Below are 19,115 nucleotides of genomic sequence, written 5' to 3'. Positions count from 1 at the left end.
GATATTAACTTTTAAACAGAAATATCCATTTTGAGACACTTTCGAAAAGGAGATTAGCCTGTGTGCGTGGGCCAGAATAACTCAGATAGAAACTGGCGGTATTTGAATTGATATCTTGATTAAATTTATTCTTATAGAATTTTCTGCAAACTAAACCAAATTTCTCTTTTTTATCGCCGATTTTATGAGTCGTATCACGCATGTTCTTTAATATCCCCAACCGGTTAGGGATCGCATCCATACTCAGAGGTAGATTAATCAAGTGTGAAGATTTCAACTTATATGTCCGTCTCATTTTGTTATTATTACTTTATTTTTTTGTTACTTTTCATGCTCATTGGACAAGTGCAGGTCGCTATAAATTTTATAAAACCTTTACGAGGGGGATGATTCTTAAAGTCAGTTCTAAGTTTGAATAGTTGAATTTATTTGAAAAATAAAAATTTCTAAAACTCCTAGTTTGCGAACAATTCGAAGACAATCTGCCTGTTACAACTACAAGAAATGTAGTAACAGAAAATCTTGTGATTTTTTCGTACCAGATGATGATCTAGACCAGGGGTGAGCAACCTTTTTAATCAATGGGCCAATTTAAATTTAAATTTTTTTTTGCGGGCCGCACATAGATTAACTCTTACTAATAATTTACGAAGCGTCCGTATTGCATGTTTGAACAAGTCACCGACAAGTGTGTATCTCGTCACAAAAAAATCGCGCAGACGCGGCGTGTTCGTATTGCATGTTTAAAAACGTCGTCGACAAGTAACTCGCCATAAAAAAATATTTCGGTTTAGTATGTACTACCATTTTATTATAATTAATTTTATAACAATATATTGATGGGGGAAAGTCGATAAAATAAATTCAATTTTAGAAATGCTTGGCCGGGCCACGTGTTGCTCATCCCTGATCTAGACGGATATAAACTGTAGATGATTTACTTATTTAAAAATCATGGCGAACTCTGTTCTATGGTATCTAAATAGTGAGATACTAGCATCCGGGCGTCACGCTTGTCCATGAATGGTTACTGTCAGTGACGGCGACTCACTGTCAGATACGTAATTATATGAGGCAGAGAAACTGTATTAACTATTGTGAGCTGTATTAACGTAGTCTGAGTTCGTTTTTAGCACATTATTTCTCAAATTGAGCTCTCATATGAAGTATAAAAGTCTCGTGACTCTGAAAAAGTTCTATTATTTCAAAAAAGTTAATTCTGAAAGCTATAATTTTCGTGCAGCATTCGTCAGATTATTTTGAGCTAAGTTAATAATACCAGTTAACCGTACTAGATTCTACCCGGATTTCCCGTCTTCGAATCCAGCAACTCACTGACTAGTAATGGAGAGTGTTGACGGTAACAAGAGAACCCTGTACGAAGATAGGATGTGCACTGAAAAAAGCTGCTGGCAGAAATGGTGATAGTCCGAAGATTTTCGCATCAACTTTTTAGGAGTTTGATGGCGACTCTTCAAATTATGCTAACTAAAAAAATAAATAGTTTTGCGAATACTGCTTTTTTTTTTATTTGAAGCCGTTTTCTGATCTTTGACGCCAAAGTAGATTTCTTTTTTTTTCCAATAACAGATGAACTCTTTCGAAAAATTAATTAAAGGTATTGCTCTATGTAATTCATATTTGCTCAGATAGTGCGGCTACGATGTATGCACTCAACCTGTTCACGAATGTTCGAGGAAGCTGGACCAATTGTCTTCCACCAAGAATGTCCTTTTGGTCTAGGAATTGGATTATTTCAATTCCAGATGCTTCTGGAAATATGAGGTGGAAAGGATTGCAAAATTACACGAGTCAGCTCTTAATTAGTCTCGAATTATGTTTGAAATGTCTGTGGCCATCTTACATCTCACGTACAGACTTAGGCTGGAAACATAGTGGAGCGGCGATGATAGCGAAGAGCGAATCGGCGAAATCAAACACAAGTAAACTTATGAGACCGCGCATAGTGGCGAGCAAAGCGAAGATAGAGCAACTCTATTTCTAGTTTTTATTTTTGCCGCTTTGCTCTTCGCTATCATCGCCGCTTTGCTCGCCGCTCCACTATGTTTCCAGCCTTAGAGGGTTGGCAGCAGTGCTGATCTGCCGCAATCGGACAAGTTTTCTTTGTTCTCTGTGTTATCCCTTTTACTCCTCTCGGATGGACACCGCTACTCACATAATTTGGAATAAAAAACTCTTTTTGTAAAGATTGTGAAATAGAGGAGGAAGCACCAATTTCGGATGTTTTTTTGGGTCCAATAGGACATGTTTCAGGTTCAGCTTAGTAAAGTAGGAACAAGTTATCGGGGAAGAGCATAACCTTATTGTTCCTTTAAAGGTTACTCTTCAATGTGTTCTTCCAGCTGTGCTTAATGTAAAGGACATAGTTTTTGTCCTAAACTCTCTTACGTGGCTGTATATTTTGTTGGGATAACTACATAGACACACAGGTGCCTAGGATAACTAGGTAATAGTCAAACTTCCTAGACGAATAATAAAAGTAATACTAGTTCTACCTAAAATAAGGGATTAGCTTTTAGACAGCGAACATACGGATTCCCGGGTTCGAATCCAGCTGCTGTGAATGAGCAGTTAATGGAGGCAGTAAATTCATTTTCCGTGTTAGAAGTGGAGTTTATATGATCTAGTTTTAAATGAACGAAAGTGATTTTCTATCATTTCCTAATAAGTTTTAATTTCTGTTCTCTCATAGTCAAGCAACATCTTTGTCCCATACCAGTAACACAGACCTGTTTACTTCACTAAAATATGTTTACACAAATTTAATTTTTACTATTTTTGAATATTAACCTGCCAAATTTGATTTATTTCTATGGCTTATGATAACAATAACAAAAAAAAAAAATACAAACAAACCATGTAGTGATAAATACAAAAAAAAAGTCTGTAAAAGCGCATTTAAATGTAATTTCCATACGCATTAACATATGTCCCGGTTTAAGGACAGGTAAAACCATTCCACATTGCAAACAAAACAGGCAGAGTTCTGATATGTATAATTTTAAATTCATTATATCAAAAAATTTAAACTACATTTTAAAAATTAGTTCATCTATTCTTTTCATTTCAGGGTTCTTATTTAAAAGAAGAAAAGCAAAATAATAATTTACAAATTTATTAAGTAAGGTGGCAGTGAACAGACACGCGTCTTGAATCATATTGGCATATATTTTAATCTTTTTTCTCATTCAGACCTCGAAACCTATAATACCGGGTTAAAAAAAAAAAAAAAAAAAAAAAAAACTCCTTTCCCTTAAGACTGTCAAAAGGAAGCAATAATACATTATCTTTAAACAGGTGGAAATTAATAAAAGAACTGTATCGTAACAATAATGTTAAAAAATCTAATCCAACATATCTATTTTTAAGTATAGTGTTATTGTCACTGCGCCAAGAATACAAAGGTTTGTCTGAAAAGCAGTTTTATAGACACATTGCACTTCAACATCAGTGAGATTATGTTTACTATCACTATTACTGAAATAATGATATCTCAAAATGACTTCAGTTCTTTGTATCCCTGGCTTAGGAATTAGCATACAAATTAAACTTCAATAAATCTTAGTATGGTAGATTGAGATGATACGCGGTGGTAGAATTGAGATATACCAAAAGGAAACTTGGAAGTAATCGTCTTTTTTTACAGTTCGGAGTTAATTGTCCAACTGCCGGCACAAAACTATATTCTATGGTATTTAATGACCGAGATAAACTAAGATAATATAGAGTAATTGTAAATTGATGTGAAATATGGATTAAACATTTGTGAGTTAGAATAATAGAGCGTAGTTAAAGGAGGAATAGCTAACTATTCTGGACTAAAGGGCAATCAAAGCCATGTGGCGTAGGCAATTCTAGTCGGAGTGGATTACTGCATTGAGTCGCTAACCAGGGTTGGTAGTTCTGATTAGCTCTTCTTACCCTGATTGCCGGGACATGCTGGAAATGTGGGCAATGAATAGGCGGATCTACTGGCCCAGAACGTGCTAACAATCCTCTTATAAACTTTTACTGCTGTGTGATGAAAAAAATCCATTTTGAAATCCTTGTTTCTTAGTCCTTGAAATGCGTAGTGAATTTGTAAACTGGTGGGCGCACATTAGCGTTCCTAGGCCAGAGTTTGCTCAGCCAAGTCCCGAGTGGCTCTTATAGTCTTAGTGGAACTGCTGACTGGGCACTGAAGATTCAGGAAACACACGAGTCTGATGAACTTCGCTAATGGTGGAGACACTGCGGGATTTTGAAATTGTGGTTTAAGTGCTGGATAATATTGTTGATTTTATCCATCATAGAACGTGGAGTGTAAAGTCAGCGAGTTTAGTGCAAGATGGCAACATAAGTGAAGTCGAAATCTCTTTTCCAAACTGATTAATCTACTGGTAATTAGGATATATGTTGCAGTAGATTAGAAAACACATGGTCAATGAATGTTTTTAAGGAGCAGTATGCCAATAAGATTTTTGAATTTTCATTCGTTCCCTCTGTATATGGAATTAGTTTAATTTTTTTAAAAAATAATTATTAAGCAGATACAATACCATTTACTAAGTTTAGAGGAGATTTGCCTTATTTGAAATATAAACATTTTCAATACGATATTACAAGTGATTTGTGTGGTAGCAAGGAGATAGAAATTTTAGTTCACTTCTTTGCAGTTGGTCCGGCACTGAGATAAGAAAATGTTTTCTTAGCAATGAACACCTGGAGACATTAGATTGGCATTTATAAACGAAAATAAATCGGGTTTTAACAAATTACTGCAGATCTGCCTACACTTTCCGGTTCAAATTAGTTTGAAATGTTATTAGAATTTACTACGTTCTATATTCGTTAGCAACTAATATAGTATTTTTTTTAAACGATTTCTTGTTTTTTTAATGATAGATATCTAAATGTTTTAATTATTAACAAGATTCTCCTCTGACGGGCTATGACCGAAGGTCATGAAAATTATTTTAAACAACGAATATATTGTTTGAATGTAGAAAAATAATTTAATAAAGACTTTTTGTATTATTAGTTCTATTTCAAAATTGTTTACATAGAACTTTTTCTATAGAAAGAAATACAATAGTAGATGTGAGCTGTAGCTTAATTGGTGTAGAACAGTCGATTTTCTTACTGTTATCATTTTTAGGTATCGTAAAGAATATACTACATCCAATAAGACTGCCTTAAAAAAAAGTATTGAATCGACATTGTAACAGTTATAAGGAAAGCTGTTTGGTTGCCTCTGGAGATAAAGTTGTGGCTGATTCACATTGGGCCGATAGTGTTCAAGTCTCGCTTCTGCCGCCTAACCAGAATATAAATAGGTACTTTACAGTCAATGGAAATGGTTTGGTGCATGGATAAAGGTTTATCCAATATCTTCATCCTCACTCTTTCTCTTTATCATTTTGTACCTTTTGTGGTAATATTCTTTGAGAGACTATGCGATGATACATGTACCGTTCAGTATCTATTTTTTATCTCTACTAAGGAGAAACGATAAATATAATCTGAAAAGAACTCGTCAACTAGTACATGAGTTTGGATATCAGTTTACTATGGCCAGACCTTCAACAAAACCACCTGTTTATCTAATGCCCAGGTAAAAGTAGAGAAATTTTACTATTTCTCTCTAGAGCAGTAACGAAAATCGTATTCCAATTAGCACGTAATATCTAAACGCGACATTAAGTTTGCGATACAAACCTGCTACAAATAAATAAGCTGGCTGAAGAGGAGAGTTTCACCCAGAGGTGATTCCAAAATAATATCTATTTACCGAATCTCTTTGCCAACGAATCGCGCGGCCAGCACCGCTTCAGTCATCAAATGTGGTCGTTAGGAAGATTTAAAGATGAGAGCCTTATGTATTGATTGATTATGATGACCAGATAAATGAGATTTTTTATTTATTTAGCACTAATATGATGTCTTTGATAAATGGCATGTAAATGGGGTACCTTTTTACATCGAACCTTTTTGCAGCTTTTCATACAAAACTGTCAATGCGGCCTATTTGACAAATGGCTCTCATGGAAGTATACTCTCCAATGGAGAGGAATGGCAGGGATATAGCAACACTCGCCCAATCTACCACCTGGGCAGAATGAATGTCGAGCTAAGAAAGATTAGTTTGGCAGTCACGGCCATTGCTTCGTGGGAAAGCATATACATAACCTGCTTAACAAAAACTTCCAGTCTAAAAGTTAAGTATGAGGGTTGATTAAATGACGAAGGTACTCAAATCAGTAAGTACCCAATAATTCATTCATTCTTCAGTTCGTAATTTCAGTTATATAGAAACGTTTGAAAAAGTATGTGTTTGACATTTTAATACAATTGATATTTAAGTAATTTTACTGCATTAATATTGTTGAGAATTCATTAGATGTCGTCTTTCTGTCATTGCGAGATTCTTTTTTTAATGAATTTTGTTCTTTTGAAGATAGACTCAACTTGATACGTTTAACCAGCAATACTTTCGAGAAAACAACTAGTCACTTGAAGTTCTTGTTTATTAAAATAAATACCATTAAAACAAAATTATTTTCACGGCCAAAAATAATTTCCTTTAGCGATTTAATGTTTGACAAATTTAGAAAATATTTCGGGCTTGTATCCAATTGAGCAATATGCCAAACACAAAAATAGTGCGCTAGATCGCACTTAATGTGCCCCCAGGCCCCTGGGGACATCTGTGCTTCACCGGCTACACTATTTCCTTAGTCCTTGTAATTTAAAAGTTAAGACGAATTTCATTTGATGCGATCTAGATTTCATGGTATAATATTATACACTAATTTTATCAATGTTGTTCTTTATAACTGATTATTTATTTACTTTTTATTATTTATTTATTTACAATTTTGTTCGTAAGAAAAATAACTAAAGAACGTTTTTGAAAGTAGAGATCTCAGAATACTTTCTTTTTTCCTTGCAAAACGTGTCGAGATGTTCTATCTGGGTTTGACAGCGAATGGAACGCCTCGTTTGCTTTATAAACAAAAGCAAGTGATTATTATAAACATGAATGCCCATATATTCGTATATTTAGATTAATTCGTATAAAAGTTAAGTCGTATAAATATTCTACATTTTGTTTTGACTTCCTCTGTTTGAAATTTAATTACAATAATATTATTCCTTTGCTGCTCGTCCTCTGATTCAAGGATGCTATTAGATCCGAACTGCTCACTTATTTTTAGATATTTTCCAAGTCAAAATTAAGTTTTTCTATCTTAAAAAGGAAATCCCAATAGAGTCCCCAACATGTTTATGAATGTACCCGATGATTTGGACAAATATTTTTTTTCTCTAGAATCGCAAGCTTTCCAATGAAAGAAGCACAAAGATGGTATATACATATCAAAGACATATTTAATGGGTACCATATATAGCCTAGAGTGCAGCATTCTAAATTGAAAAGTGCTGTCATTTTAACGTTGAACGTGTAATAAATCAGAAGGCATGAGGTTGGATACCAGCAAGATGCCTGCTTTAAATGTATTTTGATCAGAGGGATACCAACCAACACAATTCGACTGCTCACGAGCCAAGCACCTGACCTGCATAAAAATATCAAGGAAGGTACCTGCGTCAGGTTACACTGAAAATAGGCCAAGCCAATGTGTTTTCACAGGATGTAGGCCACACTTGTACCATATCTGCATGCTGACCTGTGTCTTATAAAATAACGAAACGCACTCTACAGATTCAACGATGCAAACTACCTAGAGCTGTCCGATTGAACAGAAAGTTTTGATTCGAAACTCTTCGTTAAATAGTAATCAACGAAACTGCCACAGACTGCAAACTTTACTGAATTTACAATACCGCCGGAAAGTCAAGTTATTGCGTCAAATAAATGAAAACATAAAACATTCTGAAATAAGTTGCTTGCTGTTAATTGTATATTTTATTAACAGAGATTTGCATTTTTAATACTGAATCAAAGATCTTGGCAGATGCATCTTTTTTATCACCTACCTTGAAACTAAAAATTCCATTTAAAATTTTCTTCGCCATATCTTTAGCCAGCCGTTTTATACGACTTAAATATCGCTCAAACTAAGACTGCACTGAAACTAGCAAGTTGAATCCTAGGCGCAGCATCTGGTCGATCCCTCGGGAAATCCACTATATCGCATCCTAACATTAGAATTAATTGCTGTTCGGGTAAGTTCCCAAGGGAAGTATAAATCCTATAGCTTTAAAGGAGTTTATTTATTTTTTGAATTCCTTTCAAATGAATTTATTTTCTTAAATAAACTTAATCGTTTTAATGTTAATGATTCCAACAAATTCTAATAATAGATTTAATATAACTTAAAACGATAAAGTTAATTCAAGAAAATAAACTAATTTAGCATGAGTGGTGAAAATAAATAAATCTCAATAAGTTTATACAAAATATTGTGGTTTTGCACAACACATTTTTGTCCACATTAATTTAGACATCGATAGCAATAGCCATACTCTACTAAACCTACACCTTTTCTAAACAGACAATTTAGACATAATACTCTGATTCAGTGGTCTGACCACGCCAATTACCTCGGCTTAACTTTGGACAACAAACTCAATTTCACTACACACATTTAGAACAAAGTGAATTCAGGTAAAGACTGTTTCCTTTACTTTCTCGGGGTCTCCAAAATGACTGTACCCATCAAACTCCTCCTCCACAAAGAGGTAATTAGGCCGATGTTACTCTATGCCAGTTTCGCTGGAGCCTGTCCTGTGGTAGTAACATCAAGCAACTCTGCGAGCAACACAGAATACACGACGCACTAAAATCTACTCACTCCATGAGACTGCATCCATTATCCCCGTACACTCCTACATCCAAAATTGTCTGCTGAAACTCTTTTCCACTCTACATTGTCTTAGCCTATTAAGATCCTTCTATCCCCTATATACACCAAGGAATTAAACATATCCTACTCTAACTTTTTCCACTAGCTGATGGTTTTTCCATCCCTTAGCCTGCATATTTTATCGTTCCCATTCTAAGCTTACCGCCTTCTATGAAGGTTATAATGTAATTACACATTGGAATTTCATGTTTGTAATTAAATCTTATTTATCTATCAAAAAAAAAAAAAAAGAAGATAGCATTAGCTTGCTGCATTGCTCTCATTGTGGATTATCTTCAAAATTGTGAAATGACCGGGCATTCTAGTAGGAAGGTGGTACTTGCCGCTCACTTTAATGAAAGCATTGGTATTAGTGAGAATCATTAGTGATTCTCTTTGAAATGACGATTCATTGACACGAACTTTGGGAAAATTAATTTTTTGAAGGACTTCAAAGAGAAATTGTAATGTTTCCTCTAAATAACCCACTTCAAAACAACGTTCAATCATGTCAATGAAGTTTTGCAAACGGGCCCTTTGTTGTACAATGCTATCAAAAGAGCCAAACTTAAAAAATATAATGGAAAGAAGTAGGTAGTTAGAGTTTGTAACTTTAATAATAATTAATTAAACTATTGAAAGAAATTATGATTATCCAGTGAAACAGTACGGAAACATTTAATTTATTTAAGACAGGTAATTGGGAGAGGAGGGATGAAGTTGAGGGACACGAAAAGTAAGGCGACGCATACAAAGCACATTCAATAATTAGTAAGAAAGTTTAATAAAAATAAGACGCCTTTGATGTTCATTAAATCTTCAAATGCTCAGATTGCGCTGAGGGCAATAAATCTTGTGCCATCACTTCGAAATAAACCTGAAATGCACCAAAAGACAGGAAGAAATATTTTCTAGTCATTCTTGAAGGGTCTTCCAAAAATGAGGAGTTGATAGGTTGGTTTAAAGGCACCTCTCTTCAGATTTACTGAATCTACCATAGGCGTGTCTTTTTGCGCGCGTGACTGCCCCACTTCCCGGAATGGAGGTCTTCATGAAGAGTTTTATGTTACCAGAAAATTAGATGCTAATTAGGGATGCTAGTAAGGCAGATTCGATAGACATCTCACAGTCTTTAGAGGTGGAAACACCCTTTATGTTCTGTTAAGGATTTTTGGTTGGAACAGTTTGACGGTGGACAAGCTTATTATTTCTCTTCACTTACTATTCGATTTGTTCCGGCAGCGTAAATCTTCCGTGTTCAAGAGACTGGATTTTTACCCTAGTCTCTGCTGTTAGTGCGGAGGATAAATGAGCTCATTGGGATTTCGGATATTTAGCTTTCGGCTCGGTGTCCGAATAATATTCACGGAATTTGTATAAATATCCATCAGGCGCCACGTTAGCCGAGCTTTTATTGGCGAGACCTGAAAAGCTAAGATGTATTGTGGTTGGCTACTGTTTTTATTTAATAGATAATATGAGAAATTTATAGTGAAGTATGCTTGCTAGTCGCCTCCGCACACGGCTCCAATTTGGTATTGGGCGTAAAGCCCGCCTGAAAAACAACGCATTACTTTGCGTTAGGTATCCATCGCAATTTTCCCTAAACTTTTTTCTTCCGCAAACTCCTATACAACATCCAAACTAACCTCCTTAATATCATTAATATTAATTAATTTATTGGATTTAGAAGGATAAGATGAGATTGATTCGTAACGTTAATAACACAGGATTTTAAAGCAACTACAGTGGCGGACAACAGAAAGTTTAAAAAGTAAATTATACGAAGAACATCATCATTCTAAAAAAAACGGAACAGTATTTCGAAACACAAGTGAATATTTTTTAAATATCTGTTACTTACAAGTAATAAACAACTTAAGAACAGAATATAAAGACATGGAAGTTAATACGTTATTAAACAATCAAACAAATAAGAAAATTAGGTGGGCAAAATTAAGATTAATTATATATTTTTTGAATATTATCTTTGCATTTGAACAGTTTGTTGATTTTAATAGTTTGTTGGGCCTCCTCTGCTTTTTATTACTGCTTGTAGTCTTTTTGGTAAACTGTGTTAACTAAGTTTTCTAATATATTTATTGGAAGATTATACCAATTTTGTTGTACTGTTACCCAAAATGATTCTTTGTTAGTACGGGCACTTAAAGAATTGCACTCATCTAAAATCGTCCAGAGATTCTCTATCGGATTATTATCTGGTGATTGTAGTGGCCATTCGAGTTTTTAAATTTTTTGCTTTTTTAGGCGATCTGATGGCCTACCCCATACTCTTTTCCTTTTCTTCTGATTCATTAACTCAAATTTAGATTCATCAAACCATATAACGAGTTCCCAAAATGGTAAGTGGTTAGGCCTACATATACGGGCACCAACTTTAAACTTCCTTTTGTTCGCCTCTGTATGTTATGTGCCCTACGTGACCAAGTACTGAATAAAAGTAACACCTTTTGTTTCTTGGGCTACAGAATTTATTCCAGTAATTCGTGAGTGAGCAGTCAGAGAGCTAGGTGTTTTCAAATGGACTAGGTATATGGAATTAGAAGTCTGTCCTACAATGTAGTGACAATGCTAAAGTGATTTCATAATTGTACCATCAAGTGGGCCACGACGATCCCCATAATCATGTTTTTGCTTCTGCCATTCATTTTGTTTCCCGCGGAACCCGAGGATACTGCGTGACACCGTCCGTCTTGCAGAATATCAGCTGAAGGATGTGTAATTTGTAAAGCATTTCTTTCCTCTGCAGTTTGCAACGAATTTGTAGATAGTTATAAAACGATTTCTTTGTGTCTGCTATCCTAATTACCTGTCGCTTGTCATTAAATCCTCCTCCTATTACTTTTAGAGTATCTCTGGAGGCGCTAGGATGTCACACTTTTTTCAAAGGTAAAGTTTTATTATAAGGCAACTCTGTATTGTAACAGTTGTATGTATAGTTATATTTATTCAATTTCGGAGTTCGAAGAAATTCGAAAGTAGAACTTTCAAACATTACTTACTTGAAGGTCGTATTAAAACCAGTTTGTCTTTGAAACTTATACTATACAGTTTCAAATAATCAATTGATTGTTATTAAGATATTTTTTTAATCGTCTTCTTTCTTTGAATAAATAAACACTTCACTTTTCAAGTCACAATTATGTATTAATTAATAACAACCTTGACCTAGAATGTTTTCATTTATCCTTCATCATGAATGATTACTTCAAATGCATGATTGCTTTATTTAGTTCACTTCCATTAAAGTTGATGAAACGAAAAATTTTCACTGTGAATTTCCAAATGAACTTGATTTCTTTTTAATGATTGATTAAAAGAAGTCTTCAACAATTTGGAATTTTGATTCCCATTTTTTTTTCCTGGTCACACCCAAACTAAGTTATCACTTAACTAAAGTGACTTTTCCTTTTTTGGATATTTTCCCGAAAATGGTTTCTACGATTTTTTTCTTTAATTAATTTCTCTATTCCTTCATAAGTTGCCGAAAGAGAGAAACCGTATTAGCCGATTCTGCAGGGATTGTGGCATCCCTGAGCAAGTCCTAGTACAATAATTCAAACAACCCTCATTTTGACATCTCTAAATCTCAAACTACTCGCTGTGGATCTACAAAGATTATTGATGGATGCTATTAATTGGGTTTAGCGAACCCTCTTTACCATATTAGATATTCACTCCCCTCACTTCCAGATTGTACATTTTTCAATAGACTGTATGAAACGACTATGTCCGACATTGATTACATTATGTAATAAGCGAACTATGTTCATTAAATCTTGATGTAATTTGAAGCTGCATTCTTTATTTGACATAATATAAAATTTATCAGGGAAGACAAAATTATTTTTCTACCATTGTTCGAAAAATAAGGTGTAGTGTGAAAAAGAGAAATGGTTTAACGATGAAGTGTAGCGAAGATAAAACACTTGGCAAGAGGAGATATCCAACCCAGTAGTGAGAAAGCACTTGACTTCATTGCCAAAGCACTCTACCAAGCATTGTAATCTTCTGCTTACACTTTGTTAAAGATGCGCTCAGGTATGTGAAGTTCTTGTAAGTTGCTGCCTTTACTACCCTGGGGCGTTGATGCCAATCGTACCTTGTGTGTATTGGGGAAGTAAACTTTCTTTCTTCCATTTATATTCCTTCCATTAAAACCTAAACATTGGCCCCACAGTAAACTTCTTCTAAAAAACATGTCCGTAGAAAAGAAAATATTTCTTGACGTAGGGTAGCAACCTTTAACATTTTGGGCCTTTTTCCCTGAGGTCGATGTTTTCAAGAGACTCGTGCCGAAGGCCGACAGTGTGAAGAACGGCGTTTCCGAGGCAGCCATCTCAGAATTAGTAGCACTCTTAACGCGGCTGGGAAAGACATTGTCACCTTCCCAGAAAGCTATCATTTGTCACATTTGTCTAAAATATTTCTTATTTGCGTAATCTGACAGCATTAACAGAAGCTGATACAATCAGTATTTTGCAATCACGTCCTGGTGAATCCTAGATGCGTTATTTTCTTCTTGTCCGAGACTATTTTTGCTTCTTTAGATGTAATTTTTCTTAATATAGGAATCTAAGGTTATCTCCACTAATTTTTTAATTATTCAAAAGTAGAACAACTGTTACGTTTCGGCTGATTTTTGTCAGCCCTCTTAAGACAATTTTTACTTTTGATAATTTATATATTTCTTGGCAAATTTTGTGAATTTTCTTGACTAACCTTCTTCTACTGGAAATAAAAAAAAAATATTTCGAGATATACAAAAAAAAATATCAAAAATAAAGAAACCGGAAGCAGACAGGCATTACGGCAGAAACGTAAGCGACAAACCTGCTACTTTGGAACTTCCGTCGCCAAAAATAATTTTTAAAAAACAAACAAATTTGCCTTGTTTTTATATTTTTGTACTTAAAACTTGCAATATTTTAATTTTTATCGTTGAGTACATCATTCTTTTTCATTTGAAATGAATTACGGACATATAATTAGCTTCGTCCACGAACAACTAACTGAAAGCCTGTCCGCCTATTATGTGCCCATGTAGACAGCTAATTCTACTTCAACGACATTATCCCTCAAAAATGCTATTTTTTTGGATAATAGCAAATTTATAAATATTTAGGTAATTTGGGAATAATAAATTTCAAATCTTAAGAAAAAGCGATTCACTGAAAAGCTAGAGAACCAAAACTCGTGGATCCATTAGGGGGAGGTAACTCCTTGCAAAAATTATTACTTCTTTAAAGTATATCTTTTACTAAAAATAGAAATCTGCTTGTTTTCAATAACTTCACCTCTTTTTAATAGCATTAAAGATTATGAACTAATAATTACTGCAATATTCGTTTACCTTACATTGGTATCATCAATTATGCACTATGTTCTTGCTCAATCAACTTACCTAAAACATAATACAAAAAATGTTACAGATATATTTAAAAGTCATAAAATTAAAAAAATCATGCATTTTGAGAAAATAGAAAGATGCGTCATTGCTTTCTGAAGGAAAAAGTAATAAACAAAATAGTAGTAAATAGGCTGGATAATGTATTTGATTTTATCCATCGTTGCACGCATTTTTATTGCATGTTTGTGTTTACTTAAGATTTATATTATTGTTGTATCCATTTATTGTTATTACATATTTATGTATGGTAAGGGATACAATAAAAAGCGTGCAACGTTGCATAAAATCAAAGATACAAATGTGTATTGCTTGCTTTGGTCTTTTCTTGTTCTTCTTTTAGGTTTTGAATTCTGGTCCTTTCCGGAAAAAAATATTCAACAACTTCAACGAAGCTGAAATTGGTGCGCACATCGCCTTTGATAGTAAAACCAAGAAATGATCTAAGAGGAATGTCTGTCAAGTAAAGTGGGATGCACTTTTGAATTTTAATTAAACTTAAGTTATCTTGTTAAGGTATCTGTGATTTTGAGGTGTTAAGTTCACCATTCAAAGCACATCAACAAATCTACAACTTTCGTGCTTACAATCTATTTGCAATCAATTATTATATAATGTATTTTTACAATATAAACATTTTTAATTTATATCTTAATTTTAATTTTATATTTTATTTTTAATAAAAATATATAATATTTGAGCAATATATTTTTTGGATCTTTATTCAAAGTGTATTTATTTACAATTATGGCTTCCTCCAACTAGAATTAAACAAATTCCAGCAGAGTAATTTTTTTAAGTCATCGTTTCTTCTGTTTTTGAAATTAGTATATGAACTTTAGAAAGATTTTTTCCTTTGTAGTGATACCGACAGAAGTAGTTTTGTCTCCTAACAGTTTCTGTCAAGTGCAATTCTAAACTCTTATTTGTTTTGTGAATACTGAACAGCATAGTATTATTTTCTTTTAAAGTTTTAGATTTTAATTTACGCGCTTAACTTAATTCGATTTTGTAACTATTCAAGATCTAATTCTAATTATAAAAATCATCTTAAAGATTTAAACAAAATAATAAACAAAATGTGTATGGCTTTTTTGTTTGAATGTTAATTTTTATTTAGATTCTCTAAGGATACATCTGGATTAAGTAGGAACTTAGCGTTTATTAGAAAACAATTCTGCTTTTTATTTCTTTTTCTACGTCACTTTTAAGAGGCTTATTCAACTTATAAGCTGAAAAATTTCATTAGATGAACTTCCGTTTCTTAAAGTAAACATTTGTTCAATAAAAACAACTCATTAGCTTTGTGTTTGAGTTTAATTAATTTTTAACTGTAAAGTTAAACAAATTTGTTTCCAAATATTTGTTTTTGTTGTTAAATTTGCGAGCTATCCTTTCCAATGTAAGATTGCTCTTGCTAAGCAATTTATATGGATTTCAATTAACAATTTCAAAATTAAGTCCAGCATGAGACTGAAATAAGAATTTTAGCTGAGTTGTTATTATTATTACTTGAATAATCTGGAGAGAATTCTCTTAATTAAACTGGAAACACTTGTCCTTGCTTAACCTTCCGTTTTGGTAGATGGATGCGAAGCGTAGACCCTGAGAAAGGCGAATTTCAGTCAGTGAAGAACGAATTCTTCACAGAATCTAAGTCCAGTTTCACGGAGGGATTTTTTTTTTCTTAGAGATGTGAATTAACCAGGAAAGTGGTCATCTTTATGCGGTGGTTCTAAAGAAATAAAATAGATTTAGATGTGATATCGCAAGATATCACTAAGAACTAGAGGATTAGAAATGTTTGGAGATAGGTTTTCTAACATGGGATGCTTGATAATAAATTCTGGGAGTTCCGTATAATCCATCTGGTCAGCTGGATATGCGAACACAATTTTATAAGAGAGAAAAGGTCAAAAAATATTTCCACGTGGTGTCCAACTGACGTGGGCCCAGTCCCTGCGAAAACTATGGCAGGAATTACAATCTATAATTCGCACTTGGTTAACCAAAGCAGATCATATCGCAGAAGAAGTGGTAGATAAAACGCTGTTCCTTTAAATGAGACGCCATTATCTACCATACCTTCAAAAGGAAAGCGAAGGAAATAATTCTTCTTCTTACAAATAAAGGAGTCATCTGGTACTATTACTGCAGCACTTTTTTTTATATAAAATACGCTTTTTAACGAGCTGAGAAATGGTTTTTTCAATTATTCTGCAGCAGGCACGATTGAGGAAATCCATATATAGATTGATCCATTACAATCTAATTATTAGACAGTGACAGAGTAAATGGCTGCATTATGCTTTTGCAAATTTGTATGAGTTTTAAAAGCGTACAATATAAATTTTTGTCAGAGTCGTCTTGAGTCTTGTAGGCAGATGGTAAGTTCGTAATAACATTATTCATTTTAAATAATTATCACGATTAAACAAATACACGTGCGCATCCGCTAGATAGAGGAAGTTAGTAAAGACTAACTTTATGAGCGTAGGCTGCGACAAAGTTGGTTCTATTTTGTGGCATTACGATCATACTATTTTTATTCAAGGCTTTCACTACTTGCTTCCAACATGAATAAAATATATCAATGTAAACCAATTAGTATCAATGAATGTTAATATAATCATTTCCAGATAAATAATTTTTAATAACCTTTTTATGTTTCAATCTCCATCGTACATAGTGCGGATAAATTGAATTTAATTAGTATATTCTGGCATGAGAGTTAACATATTTTTGCCTTTTTTTAAATTAAAGGTAATATTTCCTGCAATTACTGGAGAGTCATCTAGGTACCCCCTACACAAAGTAATAACACTTAAAATTGCTTTCCTGTTCTTTCATTTTGTTAGATTTTTAAAAGAATGCATAATTTCTAATTCTAGTAAATAAATAAATACAGAAGAAGATAAGAAAGTATGAATAAATGTACGGTCTGTTAAGATAACTTACCCCATCCAATTTTCTTGATCTGGTGTTGGCAGAATCAATCTAGGAAGGCTGACCTGCAGTTTGCGCGTCCTCTTGGCGACGTCTGCATTCCATCCAGGACTGAGAATCGTCAGTTTCCTTTCAATGGTGGGCGGTGTTAGTGACAACTGACAGGGTACCAATCTGCCTCCAGTGGCCTGTGCAAACATGCCACCACTGGTGCGCTTTCTTTCAACCTCCTCAATGGTCTCTTGTTGAGGTGTTCTCGAAGTGGTCACTCTTCGCACTTCACCCCTTTCTAGAAAACTTCGATGCTGTTGTGCCATCTCATGGTGTCGTAAACTTTCCATAGATTTTGACGATGTAGACGAAGAATGAAGAAGACTACTACTGCAGGTTGTTGCCGTTTCTTCGGTTGATTCGGCTTTTCGCATTAAATTTCTTTCCCCGCTTGATAATACAGATTCATCGAATGATGATGCGTAAGAGGAGGTAGTCACTGATGTCAAGCTTGAAGTCACGTGACGACTGGATCTTGACGTCACGGTCAGGCGACTTGATATCGCCTCCTCCTCCTCCTCGTCCATCTAATCGTTAATAGTTCCAAAATAAAGAGTTAATGGTAGAATCCCAATATTCTTTAGTGATTAATTGAAATAGAATTTTGATTCATATTTTCATAAAAGATCAGTATTTTACCTTGTTAAGTTGAAAGTATGTGTTTAATCAAAAAAATTAAAATAATAAACTGAATTCTGCTACAATATATCTTGGTTGAAACGTTCTTCCTAATATTTGAATATAAAAAACCGTTTAGCTGACACTAATAATAAAGGATTTTGCTCATTATAAATTAAAAATATCCTTGAAACATTCAAATAACATTTACTTTTCGAATTCTTCAGAATAGTAATTGCAAATTCTTATTATTGACCAAATGGATACGATATCACTTAGAATTAGATTTCTGTCATTTACGTATTCAGGTTAGTAACGTCTTTACCAAAATATGTATGCATAACTGAATGAAAACATCCTTTTTCGGTAATCAAAACATGAACATCCCAAAAGATAGCAGCCCAAAACTTAGAGTAACCTCAAAGTTAAGATGAAAAGGTTTGGCCCGAGTTAAAATTGTGAAATATTGTAGTAAGTTATGTGTCCCACTTTATTGAATATCTGCCTACAGTTAATAAAATTAACACGCATGAATTTTCTTTGTAGCAGAAACTGCAAAAGAAAGAGTACAAATAATTTTACATCAAGAATTAAATGTTAGGAAACTATGTGAAAGATGGGAGCAACATTTTTTAAACGCTGACAAAAAAAATACGAAATTTTCAAAAAAGAAATACTTTTAAGAAGCTTGTTTACTAAATCTTAGGATGTCAGTCTATGGATTATCTAGCTATCCAACAAATATCTCAGTAAGAGTTTTAAACTTATGATTTCCGACACCAAGGTTTCTATCGTCGCTCATTAGTTGTGTTTTGGCTGTTCTCCTTTTTTCACTCTAACGAGTTTCTTTAAATAAATGAAGCGTGATTGAAGAGCGGACAGAAAATTAAAATAAAACTATTTCGAGTAAGGAAAGTTAACCAATTTTTGAAACCGGAGAAATTATAGATATGTCCCAGTTTGTAGGAAATTGGGAATCTACTCCGGAAGGAGCAACAATGGAATCAGGATTAATCAAGGCAAACTCTAAAGCGAACTTCCTGTTTGCAGGAGCTGAAGTTAATATCTCGGGAGAGTACTAATTCTGGTTTAATTTACTTGATTTAACTAAACTGTTTTTGTTTGAGTAAAATTTATTGAGAAGCCATTTCGTCTATTTAGTTAATATTGTTTCTAATTATTTTGAAACGAATATTAATTCAAAT

General features: G+C 33.7%; 1 protein-coding gene across 12 annotated transcripts in view; it reads right to left on the bottom strand.

Moving 5' to 3' along the window:
* dnc (phosphodiesterase dunce) overlaps positions 1 to 19,115 on the bottom strand; it is a 423,485-nt gene that overhangs the window by 81,566 nt on the left and 322,804 nt on the right. For 4 of the 12 annotated variants that reach the window (XM_074117430.1, XM_074117425.1, XM_074117426.1 and 1 more), the window contains exon 2: positions 17,254 to 17,819. The exons of the other annotated variants lie outside the window; for them this stretch is intronic. In XM_074117430.1, coding sequence (XP_073973531.1) covers positions 17,254 to 17,819 — 566 coding nt within the window. The remainder of the gene's footprint in view (positions 1 to 17,253; positions 17,820 to 19,115) is intronic. 12 annotated transcript variants of the gene reach the window in all.

Source organism: Rhodnius prolixus, unplaced genomic scaffold, assembly GCF_049639745.1.
Source record: "Rhodnius prolixus isolate KJV_2025 unplaced genomic scaffold, Rpr scaffold_2, whole genome shotgun sequence".
NCBI classification, from domain to species: domain Eukaryota; kingdom Metazoa; phylum Arthropoda; class Insecta; order Hemiptera; family Reduviidae; genus Rhodnius; species Rhodnius prolixus.
This window is presented reverse-complemented; position numbering and strand designations above follow the sequence as displayed.